We start from the raw sequence: 23,374 nt of genomic DNA, 5'->3' as shown, positions 1-23,374 counted from the left end.
TGTTCAGCTGTAGGACCTGGAGGACTAAAGCGTGTCTGGTTTCCCTGCAGGTGTGATCTCTGCTGCCTCTCGTTCCGGACGCACCGCGGCCTGCTGCGCCACAACGCCGGCGTCCATAAGCTGCTCCCCCAGGACCCCAGCGGCCACCCCTTCATCCAGAACAACCCCTCCATCCCCACCGGCTTCAACGACCTGGCCTTCATCGACTTCTCCTGCAAGAAGTTCGCCCACATCGCGCAGGTACGCAGCCGCCAACGCCGCTAACGACGCTAACGACGCTAACGCCGCCCTCCTGCCGGGCCGTCTTCAGTTCTCACCGCCCTCTTTACCCCGTGTTGTTTCTGGCAGCTATTTTAGTCTTAGTCTTTTGGACGAAAATGCTTATTAGTTTTAGTCACATTTTAGTAATTTCTATACGTGATGGTTATAGTCTAGTTTTAGTCGATGAAAACTCAAAAAGGTTTTAGTCTAATTTAGGGCTGCAGCTATCGAATATTTTAGTAATCGAGTATTCTACTGAAAATTCCATCGAGTAATCAGATAAAACATATTTTTGTTTAGTTAAAGAGCAATTATAAATATACATAATGTTAGATGTTAATTGACATTACTAAGACTAAATTATATAATCCAGTAGGTTCATGGCTGTGCATTTAAAAACCCTGAACTTACACTGTTGACCAAATTCACTGCCTTCACTCAAAAAACTAAGGATCTTACCAAGAAATGTTCTTATTTCTAACCTAAAAATGCCATTACACCTGACAACACACATCACTTAAAAGGTTAGGTGTTTTTCCCACGTGTTTCAATAGAACTTTCATTTAATTTTAAGTTCTAGTTAAGTTTTAAGTTAAAGTATAAGATTTTGAGTTTTGGCAGTGTTCAAAATAAAACTATGAGACCTGCTGTATTGGAGCACATTAGGCTCCAGTGCTGCTTGTTTTATTTATGAATGACTACAGAGATAAAGTTGAATGTATGTATGTATGTATGTATATATATATATATATATATATATATATATATATATATATATATATGCCTGAGCATGGCATGTTACTAAAACCAAACATATCCGCGACCTCTTCCTTCTTCCTTTACGTGCGCGGCGTCAGAGCATTGTGCCGCATTAAACGTAGTTCGGGTGAAATACCTGCTCTGAGCTGCAAAATTAAACGATTCCTCGAGGCAGAGAAAATTCCTCCATAATTTTTTGTAATCAAATTACTCAAATTATTCGAGGAATCGTTTCAGCCCTAGTTTAGTTTTAGTCGACGAAAACTCAAAAAGGTTTTACCGTATTTTCGCGACCATTTGGCGCGCCGTGTGGAAAGGTGCACCCTCTGTTTTGTGTGTCATTTCTGTATTTAAAACACACACACGGCGCACCGACCGAAAAAGCTCCGTCTACACACACGGAGCGCCGCCTTACAACACACACACACACACACAAGCACACAAGTGTGCGTATTTAAAAATAGAGCGGGAGCAAAACTTAATTTGATTGTACTTTATTTCAGTTTTTACATTAATCAACCCCTTCAAAGTCCTCATCCTCTGTTTCTGCATTAAAGAGCTCCGCTAAATCAGCTGTGCCAGTCCCAATTTCCTCGCTGTCAGAGTCACTTTCCGTGCCGTGCGGCGCCTCGGAAATGCACGCTTTTGCGAAAGCTCGCAAAATAGTCCTCAATTACGTCCACCTTACAATAATACAATGGGCGCATTGCGTCATTGGGCGCGCGGCACATTTAAAAAAAAAAAAAAAAAAGACGTTTGTATGCGCCTAATGGTCGTCAAAATACGGTAGTTCAGTTGTAGTCGACGAAAACTCAAAAAGGTTTTAATCTAGTTTTAGTCAACGAAAACTCAAAAAAGTTTTAGTCCAGTTTTAGTTAAAAAAAAGAAAAGAAAAAAAAGTATTTTCACCAATATTTACAATAATAAAGGTACATTCTGTTTTAGCCTAAAGCTAGCAGACTACGTATGATAAAGGTGCACATAAAACCAGTTTAACATATCGCAACGTGCTGACGGAATATAAACACACACAGAGAGGACCAGACTGTCACTGGATGTACACATGGCTAAACAAACAAATTTCGACTTTTTTCTTGACTTTTCGAATTTTTTCTCGACCTTTCGAATTTTTTCTCGCCATTTCGAGCCACACTAAGCTTGTCACCGTCTCGTTATCGTCATGAAAAAAAGCTGACAACACTGCTTTCCCCCCAGGTCTGGTGCGAGACCAACCTCCGGCGCTGCATCAGTAAGTTCCACCGCTTCGTCTGCGACTGCTGCGACAAGGCCTTCCCCCTCCGCTCGGCGCTGGACCTGCATAAGAGCATCTCCCACCTGGACGCCGCCCTGGGCGACGCCGCCCCGGACGACGCCCCAGAGAGGCCGGGGCCGGCTGGAGACGGAGCCACCAAGACCCAGACGGAGCCGTCGGACCAGGCGGGTTTCCTGGAGGCTCTGGGCCTGCAGCACGTCTCCCAGGTACCGACAGGACAGGAAGCGACGCCGCCGGCGTCCTGACTAGAGATGCACCCGTCAGGGTTTTGAGGGCCGATCACAAATCACAGCCTGAAATCCATTAGGTGTAAAAATTAGGAGATGATGTTACTGGTGAAGCGACTGACACGGCTGTCGTCCTGCATGAGGCTTTGGATGTAAATATTCTGGTAAAACTCTGACAGGATTTCATCAGTGAAATATTTACGACTCGGCAGCGCGAACCGCGGATCCAAGCAGCTAACGACGCGGCTAACGACTGTCTCCATGACGCTTATATTCCGCTGGGCTGGTTTTCCTAACAAAGTTTCTAGATGCAGCACGAAGTAAACGCTGGTCAAGAGCAGAGACCTCAATTCAGAATGACTATTTCCATGTAAACTCGAAGGAAAATAGTTTAATTCGGAATGATTGAATTTGGAATAATTAATTCCAAATTAAAAAACATCATGTTACCGTGGCCAGTGTTCTCCTTCGTGTGAAAAACGTTCAAATGTCTTATCAGCTTCGTTGTGTTGAAATTGTTTTGTAACATTCCTCCTCGGGGTATTTCCTTTGGACACTCCTTGCAAACTGCAAATTTGTTGTCCTATTCAGTATGGACTAAAGAATGTATCACGATAATTTCTGGCATTTATCCCGATAACGATAAAAATGACGAAAAAAATACCAATTCAACTCCATCTTTGTAACTATAAATCTATCTCGCTCTCAGATCCACCATGTTTGTTACACAAAAACGTATCAACGGGAATTTATCTTCCTTCCTTCCTTCCTTCCTTCCTTCCTTCCTTCCTTCCTTCCTTCCTTCCTTCCTTCCTTCCTTCCTTCCTTCCTTCCTTCCTTCCTTCCTTCCTTCCTTCCTTCCTTCCTTCCTTCCTTCCTTCCTTCCTTCACGTACGTTGTGCGTTGATTCAACGCACACAAAAACATCATCAACAGGAATTTACCGTTTTTATCGTGAGATACAAATTCTTACTGTGGGGAATTTTTTTGACGGTTTATCGTGAACGGTAAAATATCACCCATTCCTAAACTCACGTACCAGCGTGTTGATGCCTTGTTTCAGGTCCGGTCCGGTCCCACCAGCGACCAGATCCACCAGGCCCACCTGGACAGCATCAAGGTGATCCACGTGGAGCCGCCGTCCTCCAGCCTGCCGCAGGAGCCGGCCTCGGCCTTCCTGTCGGGGGGGGTGGGGCTGACCCTGGGCCTGGGCGGCCTGGGCGGCCTGGGGGGCCTGGGCGGCCTGGGGGCCCTGGGGGGCCTCGGGGGCCTGGCCGCCCTCAGCATCCCCCTGCTGGAGGCCTCGGGCCTGCAGGGCCTGTCCCAGCGCGACGCCCTGGGCCTGCTGTCCCTGCAGCCCTTCCAGACCGGCTTCCTGCTGCAGCCCGACGGGGGCGGAGCCGCCGCCAGCGCCGCCCAGTCGGGCGTGAAGCCCGGCGAGGCGGGCGGGGCCGGCGTCATGGAGCTCGCCGACATCCAGCAGATCCTGAAGGTGGCGGCGGCAGCGCCCAACCAGATGGGGCTCCCGCCGCTCGCCAAAGCGCCGGGCTTCTCCGGGAGTCACGGTGGGTGTGGCCGACTATCCCGTGAGTCATGTGACCATATTTATTTATCTTAGTTTTTTAACTTGGTCTTTTACGACCGAGTATTAGGGTCAAACTAAGATAAACAAATTTATCCTTGTAATTTTACGACTTTATTCTCGTAATATTATGACTTTATTCTCGTAATATTATGACTTTATTCTCACAATATTACGACTTTATCCTTGTAATATTACGACTTTATTCTCATAATATTACGACTTTATTCTCATAATATTATGACTTTATTCTCGTAATATTACGACTTTGTTCTCGTAATATTTACGACTTTATTCTCGCAATTTTACGACTTTATTCTCGTAATATTACGACTTTGTTCTCGTAATATTTACGACTTTATTCTCGCAATTTTACGACTTTATTCTCGTAATTTTACGACTTTCTTCTCGTGATTTTACAACATTATTATTGTAATTTCCAATTTTTTTTTTGTCTTAGTTCGGCCCTAATACTAGTTTTTATTTCAATATCCGCAACTTATACATTCCTTTACATACCGTTTTCCATTTATTCCGTCTGTAGCCACAGACTAGTCTGCACCATTTAATTAGCAAAGCAATAAAGATAAGAGCGAGACACAGAAGGAAAATACAAATAAATAAATGAATAAATAAAGTACATGAAAATAATAAATGAATAAAAAGTTGTTGACCGTTTGCCCCCCCCCCAGGTCCAGTCCAGAACCAGAAGTCGATGCCGCCGCTGAAGCCCAAGCCTCCCATCAGCCCGTGCTCCAGCCTGACGGCCACCACGCCCCCCCCCCTGCAGAGCTCCCAGCAGGCCTCTCTGGGCTGCATCAGCCCCAGCCTGCCCCCCCCCACCGCCGGCCTGTTCAAGACCCCCTCCTCCTCGGCCTCGGGCCTGCTGGACGACGACGCGCCGCTGTCGGACTCGCCGCCCGCCGCCACCACGGCGGTCCACGAGGAGGCGGGGCTGGGCGGCAGGAAGGGGGGGGGCAAGGCGGCGAGCAACGGCGGCTCGGCCAAAGGCTCGTTCCCCTGCCGCTTCTGCGACCAGGTGTTCGCCTTCTCCGGCGTGCTGCAGGCGCACATGCGCTTCCACCTGGGCATCCTGCCGCACCAGTGCAACATCTGCGACTACGTGGCGCCGGACAAGGCCACGCTGATCCGCCACCTGCGCACGCACAGCGGCGAGCGGCCGTACGTCTGCCGCGTCTGCCACTACCCCTTCACCGTCAAGGCCAACTGTGAGCGCCACCTGCGCAAGAAGCACGCCAAGACGTCGCGCAAGGACATCGAGAAGAACATCAAGTACGTGACGTCCAGCACGGCGGCCGCCCCGGGGGCGCACATCACCGCCTCCACGCCGACGCCGGACTCCGACCCGGGCGGCGCCGGCACCCCGGGGTGCCCCACCGGCACCGAGACCACCTGCCGCTTCTGCGGCGAGGACCTGCGGACGTACCGCGCGCTGCAGATCCACCTGCGCACCCACAACGGCTGCCAGAGGAAGCCCTTCGAGTGCCGGCGCTGCGGCGCCGCCTTCCTCGCTAAACGCAACTGCATCCACCACCTGCTGAAGCAGCACCCCGAGGTGCAGGAGCGCGAGATCGAGGAGCACATCGCCACGCTGGCGGCGCGGGGCCCCGTCCCCAACGGCCTGGCCCCGCCCCCGGTGAAGCTGGAGGCCGCCTACCCGGCGGAGCTGGACCAGCCGCTGGACTTCTCGGCCCGGAGCCGCGGCGTGAAGCTGGAGAGCGTGTCGCCGAGCTTCGACGGCGCGGCGCTGGACCAGCCCATCGACCTGTCCATCCCCAGCAAGCGCCAGCGCCGCCAGAGCACCGGCGACGCCCGCGACGCCCGCCCGGTGAAGCTGGAGCAGAGCACTGCCGCCACGGAGCCGCCACCACCGCCGGAGAGGCCCGCCGCCCCCGCCGCGCCGGCGCTGCCCCCCCAGCTGGGCTGCTACCAGCTCCCCCCCACACCGAGGGCCCCGCGCCTCAAGCCGCTGCTGCCCAAGCCGGCCGCCGCTGCCGCGGCTACGTCCTCGCCACCCGCCGCCCTCAAGGAGCTGCCGCCGCTGGCCTCCATCGCCCAGATCATCAGCTCCGTGTCGGCGGCTCCAGACCTGCTGAAGAGGGAGCTGGAGACCAAGCCCCCCCCGGGGGGGCCCGCCCCGGCAGGGCCCGCCCCGGCCGCCCAGGCGGGGGCTGCCAAGGCCGACCCGGCCCCCGACACCGCCCCTGCCAAGCCGGCCGGGCCCCCGGCCGTCAAAGAGCAGAGCGAGGAGGTGCCCGACGCCCCCTACAGGTAGGCTGGGCTGAAGGGAACTTTTTATTTCCAACATGAAACAGTAGTAAAAACAAAACAATAATGAATAAATGTAAATAAGAACAAAAAAAAAAGCAAAAATATCAATAAGAACATGCATCCATCATAATTTACATGCTGGAAAAGGAGTAGGAAGAAGTAAAAAAACCTACCCCCTAAACTATTTAATTATAATCAAAATTAATTTAATTTCTATACAAAAAAACAAAAGATATCTATATATACAGGACTGTATATAAAAAAAAATTGAATATTGTGATAAAGTTCTTTATTTTCTGTAATCCATTTAAAAAAACTGATTACAGTTTAAGATTAAGATTCCCAGAATATTCAAATTTTTTTAGTTTTCTAAAGCTGTAAGCCATGATCAGCAATATTAAAATAATAAAAGGCTTGCAATATTTCAGTTGATTTGTAATGAATCCAGAATGTATGACATTTTTGTTTTTGTAATTGCATTACAGAAAATCACAATATTCTTATTTTCTGAGACAGTCCTGTACATGTATAACACATACACACATATATATATATATATATATATATATATATATATATTTATATACCACGGTCTGTGTGACTATTCTGATTGGCTGGCAGGTTTAGGTTAAAAGTGATAACAGACACCTAGAAAACAAGTTTGGTCAAATTGCCTGATATCTTTAATATCATTACTGGATCAACTGCCAGGTGGTAACCACGGCAACAGAGATTCAGAGAAGAAGAGCCGGCTACCGCAGGACGGCCACATGAGTGATTTTCTAATTTCTTTCTATTTATTTGGTGAATTTAACAATTTTGATGACTGGGATGCAGGAGAGGAGAGAAAAGAAACTAGCTGAGCGGACTAGAATATCCCCCGTTACCAAGGAAACTGAGTTATGGCTTGTTAAAAAACTTTGTAACTTACCAGGTTACAACTGCTGCAGACGAGAGATTAAATAGTCGCTCCGCTGTGGCTTGTTATAAATCTAATGATTTACACTGAAAACACATTAAAGCATGAATAACCGATTTAATATTTATTTTTTTGGTAAGTTGCCGTGGTATAAGCGGATAATGCCCTTCAAGGTGTAAATTAACACAAATATATGGACGACGCGGGGGCGTGGTTTTCTAGGTGTCGGTTAGAAGCGATAACCTCCACCTGCCAGCCAATCAGAATCCAGTATTCACACAGACTGTGGTATGATCAATAATAAATAAATGTAAATTAAATCCGTGCAGGAGGAGGTCCAGGAAGAAGGCCAAGGCGGCGTCCAGCAGCCTGGACCTGGAGTCCAGCGGGGAGTTCGCCAGCGTGGAGAAGATGCTGGCCACCACCGACGCTAACAAGTTCAGCACCTACCTGCAGACGGGGGCGGAGCTGGGGCGGAGAGGTAGGCCCCGCCCACACCTGGGGGGGGGTCAGGGGCGGGGGGGGGGCTAGGACCGGTCTGACCGCCTCCTCCTCTGAACAGATGCCAGCAGAGAAGGGGAGGAGAAGGAGGGCGGAGCCAAGGAGGAGGGCAAGCCCTCGGGGGCGGGGCCTCCGGCCAAGGGAAAGAAGAACGCCTACTCCAACTCTGTCCAGAAGATGACCTGCCCCTACTGCCCCCGCGTGTTTCCCTGGGCCAGTTCCCTGCAGAGACACATGCTAACGCACACAGGTAACACACACCTGTACACACACACACTTATACACACACATATACACACTTACACATGCTGACGCACACAGGTAACACACACCTGTACACACACACACTTATACACACACATATACACACATATTCACACTTACACATGCTAACGCACACAGGTAACACACACCTGTACACACACACACTTATACACACACATATACACACATATTCACACTTACACATGCTAACGCACACAGGTAACACACACACCTGTACACACACACACTTATACACACACATATACACACTTATACATGCTGACGCACACAGGTAACACACACACTTATACACACATATACACACACATATATACACACATATACACACACATATACACACACTTATACACACACTAACACATGCTGACGCACACAGGTAACACACACACTTATACACACACTTATACACACACTTATACACACACATATACACACACATATACACACACTTATACACACACTAACACATGCTGACGCACACAGGTAACACACACACTTATACACACACTTATACACACATATACACACACATATACACACACTTATATACACATATACACACACTTATACACACATATACACACACTTATACACACATATACACACACTTATATACACATATACACACACTTATACACACATATACACACATATACACACACATATACACACACTTATACACACATATACACACACATATACACGCACTTATACACACTAACACATGCTGACGCACACAGGTAACACACACACCTGTACACACATATACACACACATATACACACACATAAACACACACTAACACATGCTGACGCACACAGGTAACACACACACCTGTACACACATATAGGCCCAATCCCAATACACCCCCTACTTTCTACCACTACCCCTAAAAAAGAAGGGACAGATTTTAGGGCACTTGAAATCTTCCCAGGGGCCTGTCCCAATACTCTTACTCCTACTTTCAGCACCACCACTAATCAGGAAGCTGAGAGCCAAAAGCTGTTTTAATTTCAGCTGTAGCGCTGATAATATGCCACTTTATTAAGTTTTAATATTTTTTCAGGCGTAAAAGTAACCGTTAAGATCCCCAACCTAAAATCCCCTCAGTTTATCCAAATAACGCTGTAGCAGGGCGAGTGCTACCGGGGGCAACCGAAGGATGGAGAGACACGGAGTTTCGTGCAGACCCTTTTTTATTTAACGCAAATCACCCGCCACACGTGCCCAAGCACCGCAATCACACATCAGCATGCCAGCAGCTCCTCCGACCCCTTGCTGCTGTCCAGCTCTGCCTTATAAAGGCAGGCAGGGTGGAGAGCGGCAGCCACTCAGGTTGATGGGACACAGGTGCGTGTCCCATCAACCTCTCCACCCTGCCACACACCCCCAACGCCAATCTCGCGCCGGGGTCCGTCCGGCCGAGCCTACTCCCCCACCCGCCCCCTCGGAGCGGGAGAGGAAGCCCGGAACCCCCCGGGCCTTCCTGGTCGGGGGGTCGTCCCCGCCGTCGGCCTGACCTCTGTGGAAGACGCTCTCGGGGCCGGGCCCATGGTGGCCTCGGGCCAAACGGTGCGTCCAGGACCACCTCCTCCTTTGTGACGCGGCCCCGCGCCAGCTGCCGGTCCGCCTCCGGGACCGCCTCCTCCTCCTCCTCCGCGACGCAGCCCTGCGCGGGCTGCTGGTCCGCCCCCGTCTCCGCGGGACCCGCCGTCGCTGGCGGCTGCGCCTCCGCAGCCGCCTCCCCAGCCAACTCCGTCTCCGCCGCTGACTCCATCCCAGGAGCCGTCGCCTGGCGGCCCGCAGCTTCTGCCTCACGGCCGGTCGGCTGCGGCGCCACCAGCGCTGCCGCGGTGAACCTCAGACGGGGTGCAGGGATGGGTCGCTCCGCGGGTCCCGCCGCCTCGGGAGCCGTCGCTTGGCGGCCCGCAGCTTCTGCCTCCAGGCCTCTCAGCTGTGGCGCCGCCAGCTCCTCCCGCGCTGCTGCGGCGACCCTCTCCACCCTGCCACAAACGCCTGTTAAGAAATTTGACCCGATGTTTTGGGAGATGAGAAGAGCCGCCGGCCCCGGGGAGCAGCAGCAGCAGCACCAGCACCGCTGGCTGAAATAAATCATTTAGGAAGATACATGTTGGTTTAATAGATGAAATCTAACAGTTGTAGCTACGTCTGTTAAGAAATTTGCTCCAAAAATTTTGAGATTTCTGCCTGCCGGCTCCGGAGCTGATTTATTGTCCTGCGTTAAATCGACGCAGAGCCTACGGCATAGGTTACGTAACCTACGCCGTAGGCTCTGCGTTGGTGTAACGCGGGACCATAAATCAGCCTTTATTCTGGCGAGATCGTCGCAACAACGGGCAAACGAGTGATTATGTACATTCACTGAGTGAATATTATGAAAGTAAAATATATATTTCTCGCTAGAAATGTAATCAAACCTAATTTTTGTGATTTTTAACTCAAAATATTGATTTTATTCACTAAAAAATAAGAAATGTCCACCATGTTGTTTTTTTTTTATTCAGTCCGCAAATGACGACGAAAAGCATTCTGGGAAATTTTTCCGTCCTTAGATCAGCTAGTGAGCATCGGAAAACACTTGCTCCGTAGGGACAGATTCATAGCCACTACACTCGTTTTCTCCACTCCCCCTAGGGGGAAAGAGGAATTGGGACACCACTACCCTCACGGGAACGTGCAAAATTTAGGGGAAGGGCTGAAAAGTAGGAGTAGGGGGGGATTGGGACTGGGCCATACACACTCATATACACACACTCATTCACTCATACAAACACATACCCCCCCCCCCCCCGCATCTTCTTAGTTATTCAGGTCGGAGGTCGCGGCGGCGCTACGTAGCGAACCACCAGCTAAACCAGCTGCCAATCAAAAAAACACGCCCCCAATTTACTTAGTTCACCCCCGAACAGTTATTGATCTGGAGGTAACCATGGAGACCAGAACTGACCCTAGTGGTCTGTAGAGGACCTGCAGGTCTGGATCTGGACCCTAGTGGTCTGTAGAGGACCTGCAGGTCTGGATCTGGACCCTAGTGGTCTGTAGAGGACCTGCAGGTCTGGATCTGGACCCTAGTGGTCTGTACAGGACCTGCAGGTCTGGATCTGGACCCTAGTGGTCTGTACAGGACCTGCAGGTCTGGATCTGGACCCTAGTGGTCTGTAGAGGAACCGCGGGTCCCCCTAACTTCAGGACGGGTCCACGGCGGTGTCCTGAGACACGGGTAGCGGTGACGTCAGCGGCTCTTGTTCTTCTTCTGCGGCGGCGGCGCGGTAGCTGTTGCTGTGTCTCACCCGGACCGTTGTGTCTCCGCAGGTCAGAAGCCGTTCCCGTGTCCGCGCTGCGACGCCTTCTTCTCCACCAAGTCCAACTGCGAGCGCCACCTGCTGCGCAAACACGGCGAGACTCACCGGACGCTGCGGCGCAACGGCGCCATCCCCAGGAAGGAGGGCGACGAGGGCTCGCCCGACAGCGCCGGTCAGAACCCGCCGCCCCGTCGAGGTCCTCCGGACCGCCACCCCCCGCTTAACTGGGAGGGAATATGTCAAAAATCATAAAGATTGTGCACTTGGGGACAAGTTTTTGATATTTGGCATGTTAGTTATGGACATAAGGTTTTGAAAAACCACCGCAAACAAATTGGGATTTTGCTGAAAATTCAAAATGTCTCCCGGCAAAAACACCAAAGGTCATATCTCAGCTTCTCTTAGCCCTAGATTGTTGTATATTGTCACTTTCTTTACTTTTTTGGTGCTAGGAATTCAATTCTGAGATAAATGTCCTATTTCAAGGTCATGTTTAAGGTCAAATTTAATTTTCAAGGTCATTTTTTTGCCCAAAAAACTCCATATCTCTAGGATTAAGTCACATAGAAAGATTATATAGGAGGTCTCCAAATAACACAAAGAAAACATCATGTGTTCGTATTTAAACTCACTTAACACCTACAATGCCTCTATCGCCTCACTTATTGATTCATTTAGATTTTTCTGCAAACCGGCCACTAGGGGGCTGTCCCAATTTGTTTGAAAACCTTATGTCCATAACTAACACCATGCCGAATATCAAAAACTTGTCACCAAGTGCACGATTTTCATGAATTCCCTCCCAGCTAGCTAGGCGCCGGTAGCAGCAGTAGCGCCCCAGATTCTGAGCCCCTAAACCGGGTCCCGGACCCCCGAGGTCCCGGACCCGGACCCCCGCAGGGGCCCCCAACCTCACGTTGCCCGTCGTGTCTTGCAGAGAGCCAGTCGGAGACGGAGCAGGCGGCGCCGCCAGAAACGAAAAGCCTCACCAGCGCCGACGCCTCAGACCCAGGCCCCGCCCCCAGCTCAGATAGCCCCGCCCCCGGTGAAATCACAGCGCTGAGCCCCGCCCACAAAGCCAGCCCAGGTCAGCTGATTGGCCGAGGCCCCGACGCTCCGGTTGTTCCGGGTTCTGAAGTCCGGCCCGTTAAAGGCTTCGTGTTTCTGCTGCAGGTTCCGGTCCAGACCCAGACGAGGAGGCGGAGCCTACCGAGGACCTCGCCCAGCAGGGGGCGGAGCCAACAGAAGAGCTGGGGAAGCCACGCCCACAGAGCAGCAAGGTAACGCCCCGACAGGTGTGAAAGGAGGCGGGGCTAGAGGCCCTGGACGCCGCCCACGTTGGTGTCTGACCCACCTTTATGTCTGACCCCGCCCACCTTTATGTATGACTCCTCCAACATTAGTGTCTGACTCCTCCCACCTTTATGCCTGACTCCTCCCACATTTATGTATGACTCCTCCCACATTAGTGTCTGACTCCTCCCACCTTTATGTCTGACTCCTCCCACATTTATGTCTGACCCCGCCCACCTTTATATCTGACTCCTCCCACCTTTATGTCTGACTCCTCCCACCTTTATGTCTGACTCCGCCCACTTTTATGTCTGACCCCTCTCACCTTTATGTCTGACCCCGCCCACCTTTATGTCTGACCCCGCCCACCTTTATGTCTGACTCCGCCCACCTTTATGTCTGACTCCGCCCACCTTTATGTCTGACTCCTCCCACCTTTATGTCTGACCCGCCCACCTTTATGTCTGACTCCTCCCACCTTTATGTCTGACTCCTCCCACCTTTATGTCTGACTCCTCCCACCTTTATGTATGACCCCGCCCACCTTTATGTCTGACTCCGCCCACCTTTATGTCTGACCCCGCCCACCTTTATGTCTGACTCCGCCCACCTCTGTCTGACTCCGCCCACCTTTATGTCTGACTCCGCCCACCTCTGTCTGACTCCGCCCACCTTTATGTCTGACTCCTCCCACCTCTGTCTGACCCCGCCCACCTTTATGTCTGACTCCGCCCACCTCTGTCTGACTCCTCCCACCTTTATGTCTGACCTCTGGCTCCTCCCCCTGCAGGGCGACAGCACCGACGAGGACGAGGACTGCCTCAGCAACAAGAGTCTGGACCTGAACTTCGGGAAGAAGCTCATCGACTTCAAGCTGACCACGTCGTCCTCAGGCTCCGCCCCCCAGGAGGAGAAGGCTGCCTCCCCCAGCCCTTCGACCCCACCCCCCAGCTCCTCCCCCCCCGACGTGACGGAGGAGGAGAAGGAGCGAGGCTCCTCCCCCTCCAGCCCAAGCCCCGCCCCCAAGCACGCCTGCCGCGTGTGCGCTAAGAGCTTCCGCTACGCTGCAACGCTAGCTCGCCACGAGAGGGCGCACCTCTCCGAGGAGGCCCTGGCGGAGGAGGCCCCCCCACCGGGGGGGGAGGAGGAGGAGGAGGAGGACGAGGAGGAGGAGGAGGAGGAGGAGGAGCTGGCCCTGGAGGAGGGAGGAGCCAAGGGCAGCGAGGCGGGGGGCAGCAGCGAATCAGAGGAGAGGAGCGACGGGGAGGCGGAGCCAAAGAGTACAGAGGGAGGAGAGACGGCGGGACGGGTCGACAAGAGGAAGAAGATCTGCAACGTCTGTGAGAAGAGGTTCTGGTCCCTGCAGGACCTGACCCGGCACATGAGGTCGCACACAGGTACGCACTCTACACACACTCTACACACACTCTACACACCCGCTACACACCCGCTACACACACTCTACACACCCGCTACACACACTCTACGCACCTGCTACACACCTGCTACACACACTCTACACACCTGCTACACACTACACACACACCTGCTACACACACTCTACACACCCGCTACACACACTCTACGCACCTGCTACACACCTGCTACACACTACACACACACCCGCTACACACTACACACACACCCGCTACACACCTGACCCGGCACATGAGGTCACACACCCACTACACACTACACACACACCCGCTACACACTACACACACACCTGCTACACACTACACACACACCTGCTACACACTACACACACACCTGCTACACACTACACACACACCTGCTACACACTACACACTGTTGTGCCACAAAGGGCTGGTTCAGTTATTAAAGAGTTATTGATAGTCTTACGATAGTTATTAATAATTAATAAAGAAGACCTTTGTCACCAGCAAATGTGACAAATTAAAAAAAAAAAATTAAATTAAAAAATATAATTTTAAATAAAACTTTTTTTTAATTAAAGGAGCTTGAGGCCAGATTGTGGCAGGATTTATGAAAAAAATCCGTATACATTTTAAGTTTTCTAGTAATAATGTCAGATGAAGCGTTCCAAACCCAAAAGAATGAGCCCTCTAGTGTATCTCTCCTTTGCCTTGAACAGGCTGTGTGCTGCAAAATGTGCTGCAATTCGGTCCCGAATTTCCCGCGCTGGGCTGCGGATGTGACGTCACATGATGCTGCATGTGCGTTCTCCCCGTTCTCCCGTGCCGGCTTCACTGTTGGCTGCAGTACCCCCAACGGCCGTCGTGGTGAAGGGTGGCGCTAGAGAGTCTAATTTCTTAAAAGGAGCCTCAAGCTCCTTTAAAAATAAAATATATTTTTTTACTTTTAAATCAAAATTAATATTGGATTATTTTACACAGATTGGTATATTAAAGCTCCTCACACGGGGCACCATTTATGTTGTGCCACAAAAGGCTGGTTCCATTATTCGAGTTATTAATAATTCTCTTACGATAGTTATTAATAATTAATAAGAAAGATTTATTTACACAAGTGGTAAAAGATTATGAAAAAACACTCATTAGCATAAGGAAGCTAACTCATTAGCGTCAAGAAGCTAGCTTGAGCTACAAGTGTTCATCTCTCTAAGATTAGCGGTTTGTTGTCATCTTATAAAATAAAAATGCTATGGGCTATGTCGTTGCCTAGCAACCAAGGCTAAGCCGTAACTAGCTTAGTCATGAGATAACACTGTTCATCTCTGCTAACGTCTGTTAGCTCCTACCAGTTCTACTCTTTGGTTTGTTGGCGCATGTTTAAATTCAATTGATTAGTTATGCACTGCAATTTTGTGATGTCATAGAATTCAAATTCTTTATTTGGGACCTTTAGCAGATATGAGATTAAAATGCGATTAATAAGATTAATTAATTATAAATCCTGTAATTAATTAGATTAATTTTTCTTATTTTTTTCACCGTCTCCAGGGGAGCGGCCCTACCAGTGCCAGACCTGCGAGAGGACCTTCACCCTGAAGCACAGCCTGGTCCGGCACCAGCGGATTCACCTGAAGCTGCGCGGCGCCGACGGCTCGTCCGTCGCCCCCGACGACGAGGACGGCGATAGCCCCACCCCCACCTCCACCTGCCCCCCCTCGGAGAACGAGAGTGAGTGCGGCAGCAGCGCCGCCGCCGACGAGGAGGGTGCGCGGGACGATGGCGCCGCCGGGCCTTCCGAGTCGGACCCGCCCACCGCTGCTGAGGGGGCGGGGCTTACGGAGGCACCTGAGACTCACCTGCAACCCACCGACTCAAGTCAAGCTACTGAATCAAAGACAGACCCCGACCCACCGTCGACGCCCAAAGAACCCGCCCCTTCCTCCCAGGACCCCGCACCCTCCCAAGACCCCGCTCCCTCTTCCCAAGGCCCCACCACCTCCTCCCAGGACCCCGCTCCCTCCTCCCAGGACCCCGCCCCCTCCTCCCAGGACCCCGCCCCCTCTTCCCAGGACCCCGCCCCCACCGAGGATCCTGCCCCAGAAGACGCCTCGGCCGCCACCCCCCCCGCACAAGGCTTCCTCCAGGGTCGGCTGGAAGTCCTGGCCAACGGGAAGCCCCCCCTGGTGGGGGTGGACTGAGGCCCCGCCCCTTCCCCCCCACACCGCCGTGCCATTCGCCCTGGAAGACGTCTGCCGGAGACCTTGTTTTCTTGAAGTGCCTTAACTACTAGTCCTACTGATGTTTTTTGCTAAATCTTTATCTGCATCTTACGGAGGATCCATCTGATTTTTATAGCTTTTTATGACGATGATTTACTTTTTTTTTGTGCGGGGAAATCTATTTCAGCAATAAAAAGAATATATACGATCACGATTTATTATTGTTTCTAGATTTTGTTTTGAGAACTGACGATCAAACTCGGGGGCGACGCCCCGTGGACGGAACCGTGACGTTACCTGGACCCGGAAATTCTGTTTTTGGACCCGACTGGGTTAGCGCCGGGACCGATTAGCGCCGGGACTGGTTAGCGCCGGCCGCGATCGGGACCCGGACAATATCCCGGAGGAGCCTCGGACCTGAAGGGAAGCCAAAACCTGGACCCTGCTGTCTGGTCCCCCCTCCGGTAGCTCCGCCCCCGGCAGCCCAGGCTCCGCCTCCGCTAGCTCAAACATCCATGCGGTGTCTTTTTGCACAGACGCGACGGCGGAGGCGGCGGCCATCCAGATCAGTATCACCAGCAAACGGACGGCTAGCGCCGGGGCCTGCCGGGGGCCGGTAAGCACCGGGTACCGGTTAGCGGCCGGTACCGGTTAGCGCCGGCGGCTCGTGGGGTTTTGTAACTGGAAAACGTCGTCTTTGACGCCTCCGCCGCCCCGGAAAACATCCACGAACTTGTCAAAGTCGCACTTCTGGATGGAACCGGACTCTGGAGGGCGGAGCTTGTTCTCCTGGTCTCTCTGGGGGGTTCGGCCCGGTTCGGTCCGTCACCCCCCCACAGGAGACGCCTGTGTGTTCTGATTATTATCCTTCAGTTGATTCCATGTGTACAAAGGTTTGGCTGTGATGACGGAGTCTTTGTTTCTCTGCATGTGTGCGATTATCGGGGTATTTAGGTGTTTGTGGGACGGGGGGTGTTTGTTTTTCTAATTTTTAAGTAACTGAACAAATCAATATTTTTGTTGCGAGTGTGACTCTTTGGCCGTCTCTCGTCGTCGCCCTCTAGTGTTCCTGTGGGCCTCCAGTGCTAACATACGCTAACAGCTACCTCCGCTTCCTTCCTGCGGCCCTCAGACGGGCAGCTCCACCGGAAAATCCTACGTCTTCCTTACCGCGGCTAGCGGGGCTAACGGGGCTAACAGCTCCCATCTGAGCTGGTCAGGGCTAAGTCGTCAACTTCCTACGCTAACTTGTTAGCTTCCAACGGTAACTCATTAGCTTCCTATGATAACTCATTAGCATTAGGAAGCTAACTCATTAGCTACCTATGGTAACTCATTAGCATTAGGAAGCTAACTCATTAGCGTTAAGAAGTGACCAGACCAAACAAGCTAGCTTGAGCTACAAGTGTTCATCTCTCTAAGATTAGCGGTTTGTTGTCATCTTATAAAATAAAAATGCTATGGGCTATGTTGTTGCCTAGCAACCAAGGCTAAGCCGTAACTAGCTTAGTCATGAGATAACACTGGTAAGTTGTACTTACTCCATTGTTAAGGTAGAAAACAACCTAGCTGAGCTACAAGTGTTCATCTCTGCTAACGTCTGTTAGCTCCAACCAGTTCTACTCTTTGGTTTGTTGTCGCATGTTTAAATTAAAATAATAACGGCTAAATTGTCTCCTTACCACCAGGGCTAAGCTAGCTTAGCCTTACCTACGCACAGGCTAGACGAGGAGTCTTAGATGAGTCAAGAGTTGTAGTTATTAGCCCGTGCTAACTGTTATTAGCTTAGCTACATACAAGTTGTTGCTAAGCTAACGCTTAGCCTTCACTAGTTCAGACAGGTGATTCAAACTGGTTAGCTGTGCTAGGTCAGTTAGCCCTGGACAGCTCTGATCATTAGCCTCTGGTCTGCTGCTTGTGCTAGCTAGGAGCAGACTAGCTAAAATAGGCTAGATAAAAGCACATGTAGCTAACGGTGTGGCCGGCGTCTCCTTCAGTATTATCTGCATCCTGAGTTGGACCTGAAGTCTCCTCGTAGCGCTCGTACGCGTTTAGCTTCGTCTTGTTTGTGGAAGTTTCTGATAAAATCGTAAAAGTCCCGTTTTTAGGTTCTACTTTATAAAAACTTGTGAGCGGAACAGTCGAACTGAAGCTCTGCAGGTTGCGACTTTAGCATTAGCGACAATCATTAGGAAGTTTTCTAATAGAAGATTTTGGACAACAGACGCTAACGGCGTCTCGTTAGCGTCTTCGGAGAAACGGACGAATGCAACGATGTGTTCGAGAACTGTTCTCGTCCTGCTGCGTACGTTAAACCACGAGTGAAAGGGCTAGCGCTACCCGGACGAATCAGCAGGATCGGGTTTAGGAGCGCGTGTGTGTGTGGGTGTGTGTGTGTGCGTGTGTGTGTGTGTGTGTGTGTGTGTCTGAGTGAGACCGCGACCAGAGAGTTTCTTCTCTTATGTGAACATGAATTTAGCTCTTTTTTTTTTTTTGTCGACCTCACAAGCAAACGCGACCTCAGTGGCTCGTAGCGGAACTGTTATTTATCGGGTTAAAAATATGAAATATTTAATAATAACTGCTCTGACGACGTTGGCCTGATTTGGCACCAACGTCCAAACCTACAACTACGATGCGATCGAGAGAAAGAGTTGGGTTCCTTTAGTTTGAGGGGGCGGAGTCTGGCCTGCCACGCCTCTCTTCGGTAGGCTGTGCCTTATTTCGTGTCTGCCCTACGAGTTTCCCCCGATGTGAAGACGGCTGGAGGTTACTGTGATGTCGCTGCTCCCGAGAAACTAAAGAGCTCTATAAACTCTTTCCAAAAATGTTCAGTTTAGCCGCCCAGAAAGGAAACTGTTTTATAACACAACTCCTTAAAATTAGCGTTCATTCACATCATTCCATTTTCAATCATTTAGGATATTTAACTTCTGAACAAGTCCAAATTTGTTGATAATGAGCATTAGCCCCAGCGAGGCTACTAAAAGCTTTAAAGAGGGCAAAAAAACAACAACTTTCTCCCCTGTAGACTGGCGTCGACGCAACGCAGAACCGGAAACTATGTTTTACTGTTGCAGCAGAATGAACATCTGTGGAATAAAACAACAAACCAAATATGGGAAAGTTCCAGAATATTGGTTAGCTTGGAGGCTAGCGTCTAACTAGCCATTGGCTGCATTTTGTCGCTATAGCACATAAGCTACTAAACCACCTTGAGGATGTTTATAGGCATTTTTTAAGAAGTTAAATGAGCACAAAACGTTTTCTACCTTTTATAATCTCAGTCGTGTGAGTTTCCCAAACAGAAAAACCTATTTTTGTGGAGAAATCACTTGGAAACTTGGAAAAAATGAGCTAATGGTCTCCGAGGTCACCAGCTAGTTTTCAACCACCGTTTGTCAGTTAAACAAAAATGGTCTTGATGGTATTTACAGAAATGATGAGAAAATGGTTTATTTTGCTAATCCTGCGCTAACACTGGTGCTAACGCTGCTAATGGCAGTTTCTGACAGTTTTTCACCTCGTTAGCTCTCTTGTGCGCCGTCTCTCTCGGAAATGCGTGTTGTTGTCAGTCTGTGTGAAAACTGGACTTCCATTCGAATGCACATGGACTGTTTTTAAATGTATTTATTTGGAGGCCAGGTGTGTGTGTGTGTGTGTGTGTGTGTGCGCGTGTGCATGAGTGTGTCTATGTTGACTTGAGAAGAAGCCATGTATTAAAACTATCACATTTATGCTGCAGAACTGTTGAGGAGCTGATAGCCGCCACGCGGCCTAGCTGGCTCGCCACGCAGCGGCCTAGTTTGCTCGCCACGCGGCGGCCTAGCTAGCTCGCTACGTGGCGGCTCGCTGACCGACGACTCGGATTAGCAATAAGATTCCCTCTGAATCCAAAAGCTTTACGTAGAACTCCTGTTTATGAGCTAAGAACGGACTCTTGAGACTCTTGGTTCTGTTTGTATTTAGTTTGGTTGAAAAATGTCTTTTTGTTGTTTTGGTTTTTTTCCTTTATGACATATAAATGCGTATAAAACTGTGAAATCCATGTGTTCAGTTAAAGGGTGAGTTTAGGTTAGTTTTTTTTTTTTTGCATGTTGCTTCTAATTTTTTTCAGTTATGGATGATTTTCTTTCTTCATCACTTCTGTGCGACACACATATGATATAAATATAAGAATATATATATAATCTCGCTCTCAGGGTCTTTCACAAATCCATTATTCAAAATGCTTCATGTTCTCATTTCCTGAGTTGCAACTTGTTCTGATTATTTTGTCTCTTTTAAAAAAAAAAAAATAATGATCCAGAACTGTAAATCACTACATTTAGCACTTGACTGTGAACTTGTCATCACCTAACGGGCGACGCTCCCGTCGGGCGGCGCTAAGGCGACGCCGTCACGCAGCATTAACATGTTTGGAATGAGTTTCCTCTGCTCCCCTGCTGTTAGAAATCATGACAGTGTTTCACCAAGTCAAGAGATGTAAACCTCCTCTGTACTCAAACCAATAGAAAAAGCAATAAAGACTATATCAAGGAAGGGTGTGTAAATCAGACCTGCGTCCGACTGCTCTTTGTTCCTCCGTCTGCAGGGTTTCTCTTTTAAAACCACCCTGGAAATGCCACGCATGGCCACATGGGGGCGCGCCGAGCCCAGTTAAGACACGTTAGGACCGGTTAGGACCAGTTAGCACCGATTAAGACCAGTTAGGACTGGTTAAGACCAGTTAAGACTGGTTAAGACCAGTTAAGACTGGTTAAGACCAGTTAGGACTGGTTAGAACCAGTTAGGACCTGTTAAGACCCGTTACGACCTGTTAGGACCCGTTAGGACCAGTTAAGACCACTTAGGACCAGTTAGCACCGATTAAGACCAGTTAGGACCCGTTAAGACCAGTTAGGACCGATTAAGACCAGTTAGAACTGGTTAGGACCGGTAAGAACCAGTTAGGACACGTTAGGACCTGTTAGGAGCAGTTAGATTCAGATTCAGATTCAGAAAACTTTATTTAACCCCGAGGGGCAATTGCAGGACAACTGAGCAGAAAGACGTTGAAAATCTCAAATAGAACAAGAAATAAAGTAGAATAAAAATGAACAGGGCATGTCTCCTTATGTACAAAAAAAATATATAAATATACGAATGTAAAAAAAAATCTACAGCAGAGTGGCTGTAGTGGTATAAGTAAAAATATAAAGTAAAAAGTGTTATAAAGTATAAAGTGTTAGGACCAGTTAAGATCTTCAGCTCCGCCCATAAACCACACCAGGCCTGACCTTTTTGACCTTGAGCTTCACCTGGGGGTGTTGGGGGTCGTGGTCCTCTGGGAACCGTCTTCCCCCCCCGGATCTACTCTCCCAGGTCTTCAGATGTTTCTCCACCGCGCCGTGTTTCTGTTAGTCTAGCAGTAAACCCCCCCATGACGCCGCCGCCGCCGTGCATTACTGTTGGGACGGGATTCCCTCTTTCCTTCCTCCAAACGTCTGATCCTTGGAGCTGATCGGTTCTCTTCAGGTCCATCCGACCGCAGGACTCGTGGGGGCGTTGCTAGGCAACCATACACCCGATGCAGGTTGGCGTTGCTAGGCAACCATACAACCGGTGCAGGGTGCAGTTGTTACTCTCCCAAACCAAAGAGATAACTACCCTCACCCCTAACGTTATTGTTTATTGTTTTATTGTTGGCTTTATATCAAACAACAACAAATCACCATCAAATTAAAAGCGTCAAAATGTCAAAAAAGCGAAACAGATTAACGTTAGTCTCATCCAGAAATAAAGAACAGCAGAATAATGTGTTGGAGGGAACAGGAGGAAGCAGCACGCTGATTTAGTCCTGTCTTCCTCACAATATCAGATCATATGCCATAGAAAATATAAACATTAAAAATAAGAAAAGAAAGAAAAGACAAAATAATAACAAAAAAGTACATAAATAAAACACAAACAAACAAACGGGGCGAACCTCTTGCCCGGTGACACAAAGTACGTGGTTGCTAAGGGAAACCACGTGTTGCCCTGTTGAACTGTTCCTCTTGTTGGGTTAAATAGCTTCACAAATGATTTATTTCCAGTCGTTGGCGCCCTCTGGCGGCCAGTCGGGGTTAAAACACGACCGGAAGTGGTGTGACCGGAAGACGCCCGATCGAGCGCTGAGCCGCATAGACATGTCTATGCTGAGCCGTACATCAACGACGCCGCCATCTTGGATGTGGCAAGCTGCGCTGTAAACTAATACAAGTAAATGGACTTATTTTCATAAAGCGTCTTTCTACAAAGAAATTGACGTTCAATGTCTCATTTATTCATTCACACACGCACTAATATACTTGGGAAACAGTTAGGCACCAAATATAATATATTTAATTTTCTCAGATGGCAAAAATAAGAACTTTATTGACATCAACACAAACAATTTTCAACACACTCATGAGCTTTATACTTAATGCAAGTAATCTTAAACATGTAAATAATAATTGATTGAAATATTTATTTCGAGCATATTAAATAAAAAAGAAAAACAATTACACAAAACATCAGAAAATAATACAAATAAACAGTCATTAAACAAATCAAAGGGAAATAAACCTTCATGCCTGAAAAGGAGGAAGTAAAAAACGTATGAGGTCCTAACGCTTGTTTCTTTTTCAATTTTGCTTGAATACAAAATAAAAATAAATATAAATAAATATAACAGCAAGCTTTACTTTCTCAAAAAATATACCCGTTACATTATAAAAATATTACAGCAGTTCATTACAATATTACACCTGAGCATTCTAAATATTATTATAATAAATGATATATCAGAGCAATTATAAATAATATACATATACAACATATATTATATATATATATATATATATATATATATATATATATATATATATATATATATATATATATATATATATATATATATACATACATACATACATATATATATATATATATGTATATATATATATATATATATATATATATATATATATATATATGTATGTATATATACACATCTTATCATAAACAATATAATCATT

At 48.9% G+C, this 23,374-nt stretch overlaps 1 protein-coding gene across 1 annotated transcript in view; it reads left to right on the top strand.

Annotated features, from left to right (window-relative positions):
* Positions 1-20,887, top strand: part of rreb1a (ras responsive element binding protein 1a) — a gene marked incomplete at its 5' end in the record, with an annotated part of 97,287 nt that extends 76,400 nt beyond the window's left edge. Inside the window, 11 exons of the mRNA XM_061713228.1 lie at positions 51-240; positions 2,236-2,499; positions 3,584-4,085; positions 4,795-6,394; positions 7,643-7,794; positions 7,876-8,064; positions 11,433-11,594; positions 12,360-12,509; positions 12,596-12,702; positions 13,506-14,112; positions 15,661-20,887. Coding sequence (XP_061569212.1) covers positions 51-240; positions 2,236-2,499; positions 3,584-4,085; positions 4,795-6,394; positions 7,643-7,794; positions 7,876-8,064; positions 11,433-11,594; positions 12,360-12,509; positions 12,596-12,702; positions 13,506-14,112; positions 15,661-16,310 — 4,573 coding nt within the window. The remainder of the gene's footprint in view (positions 1-50; positions 241-2,235; positions 2,500-3,583; positions 4,086-4,794; positions 6,395-7,642; positions 7,795-7,875; positions 8,065-11,432; positions 11,595-12,359; positions 12,510-12,595; positions 12,703-13,505; positions 14,113-15,660) is intronic.
* Positions 20,888-23,374: the final 2,487 nt, after the last annotated feature.

Source organism: Cololabis saira, chromosome 22, assembly GCF_033807715.1.
Source record: "Cololabis saira isolate AMF1-May2022 chromosome 22, fColSai1.1, whole genome shotgun sequence".
Lineage (NCBI taxonomy): Eukaryota > Metazoa > Chordata > Actinopteri > Beloniformes > Belonidae > Cololabis > Cololabis saira.
Note: the sequence above shows the minus strand (reverse complement) of the source record. Positions and strands in the feature narration are given on the sequence as shown.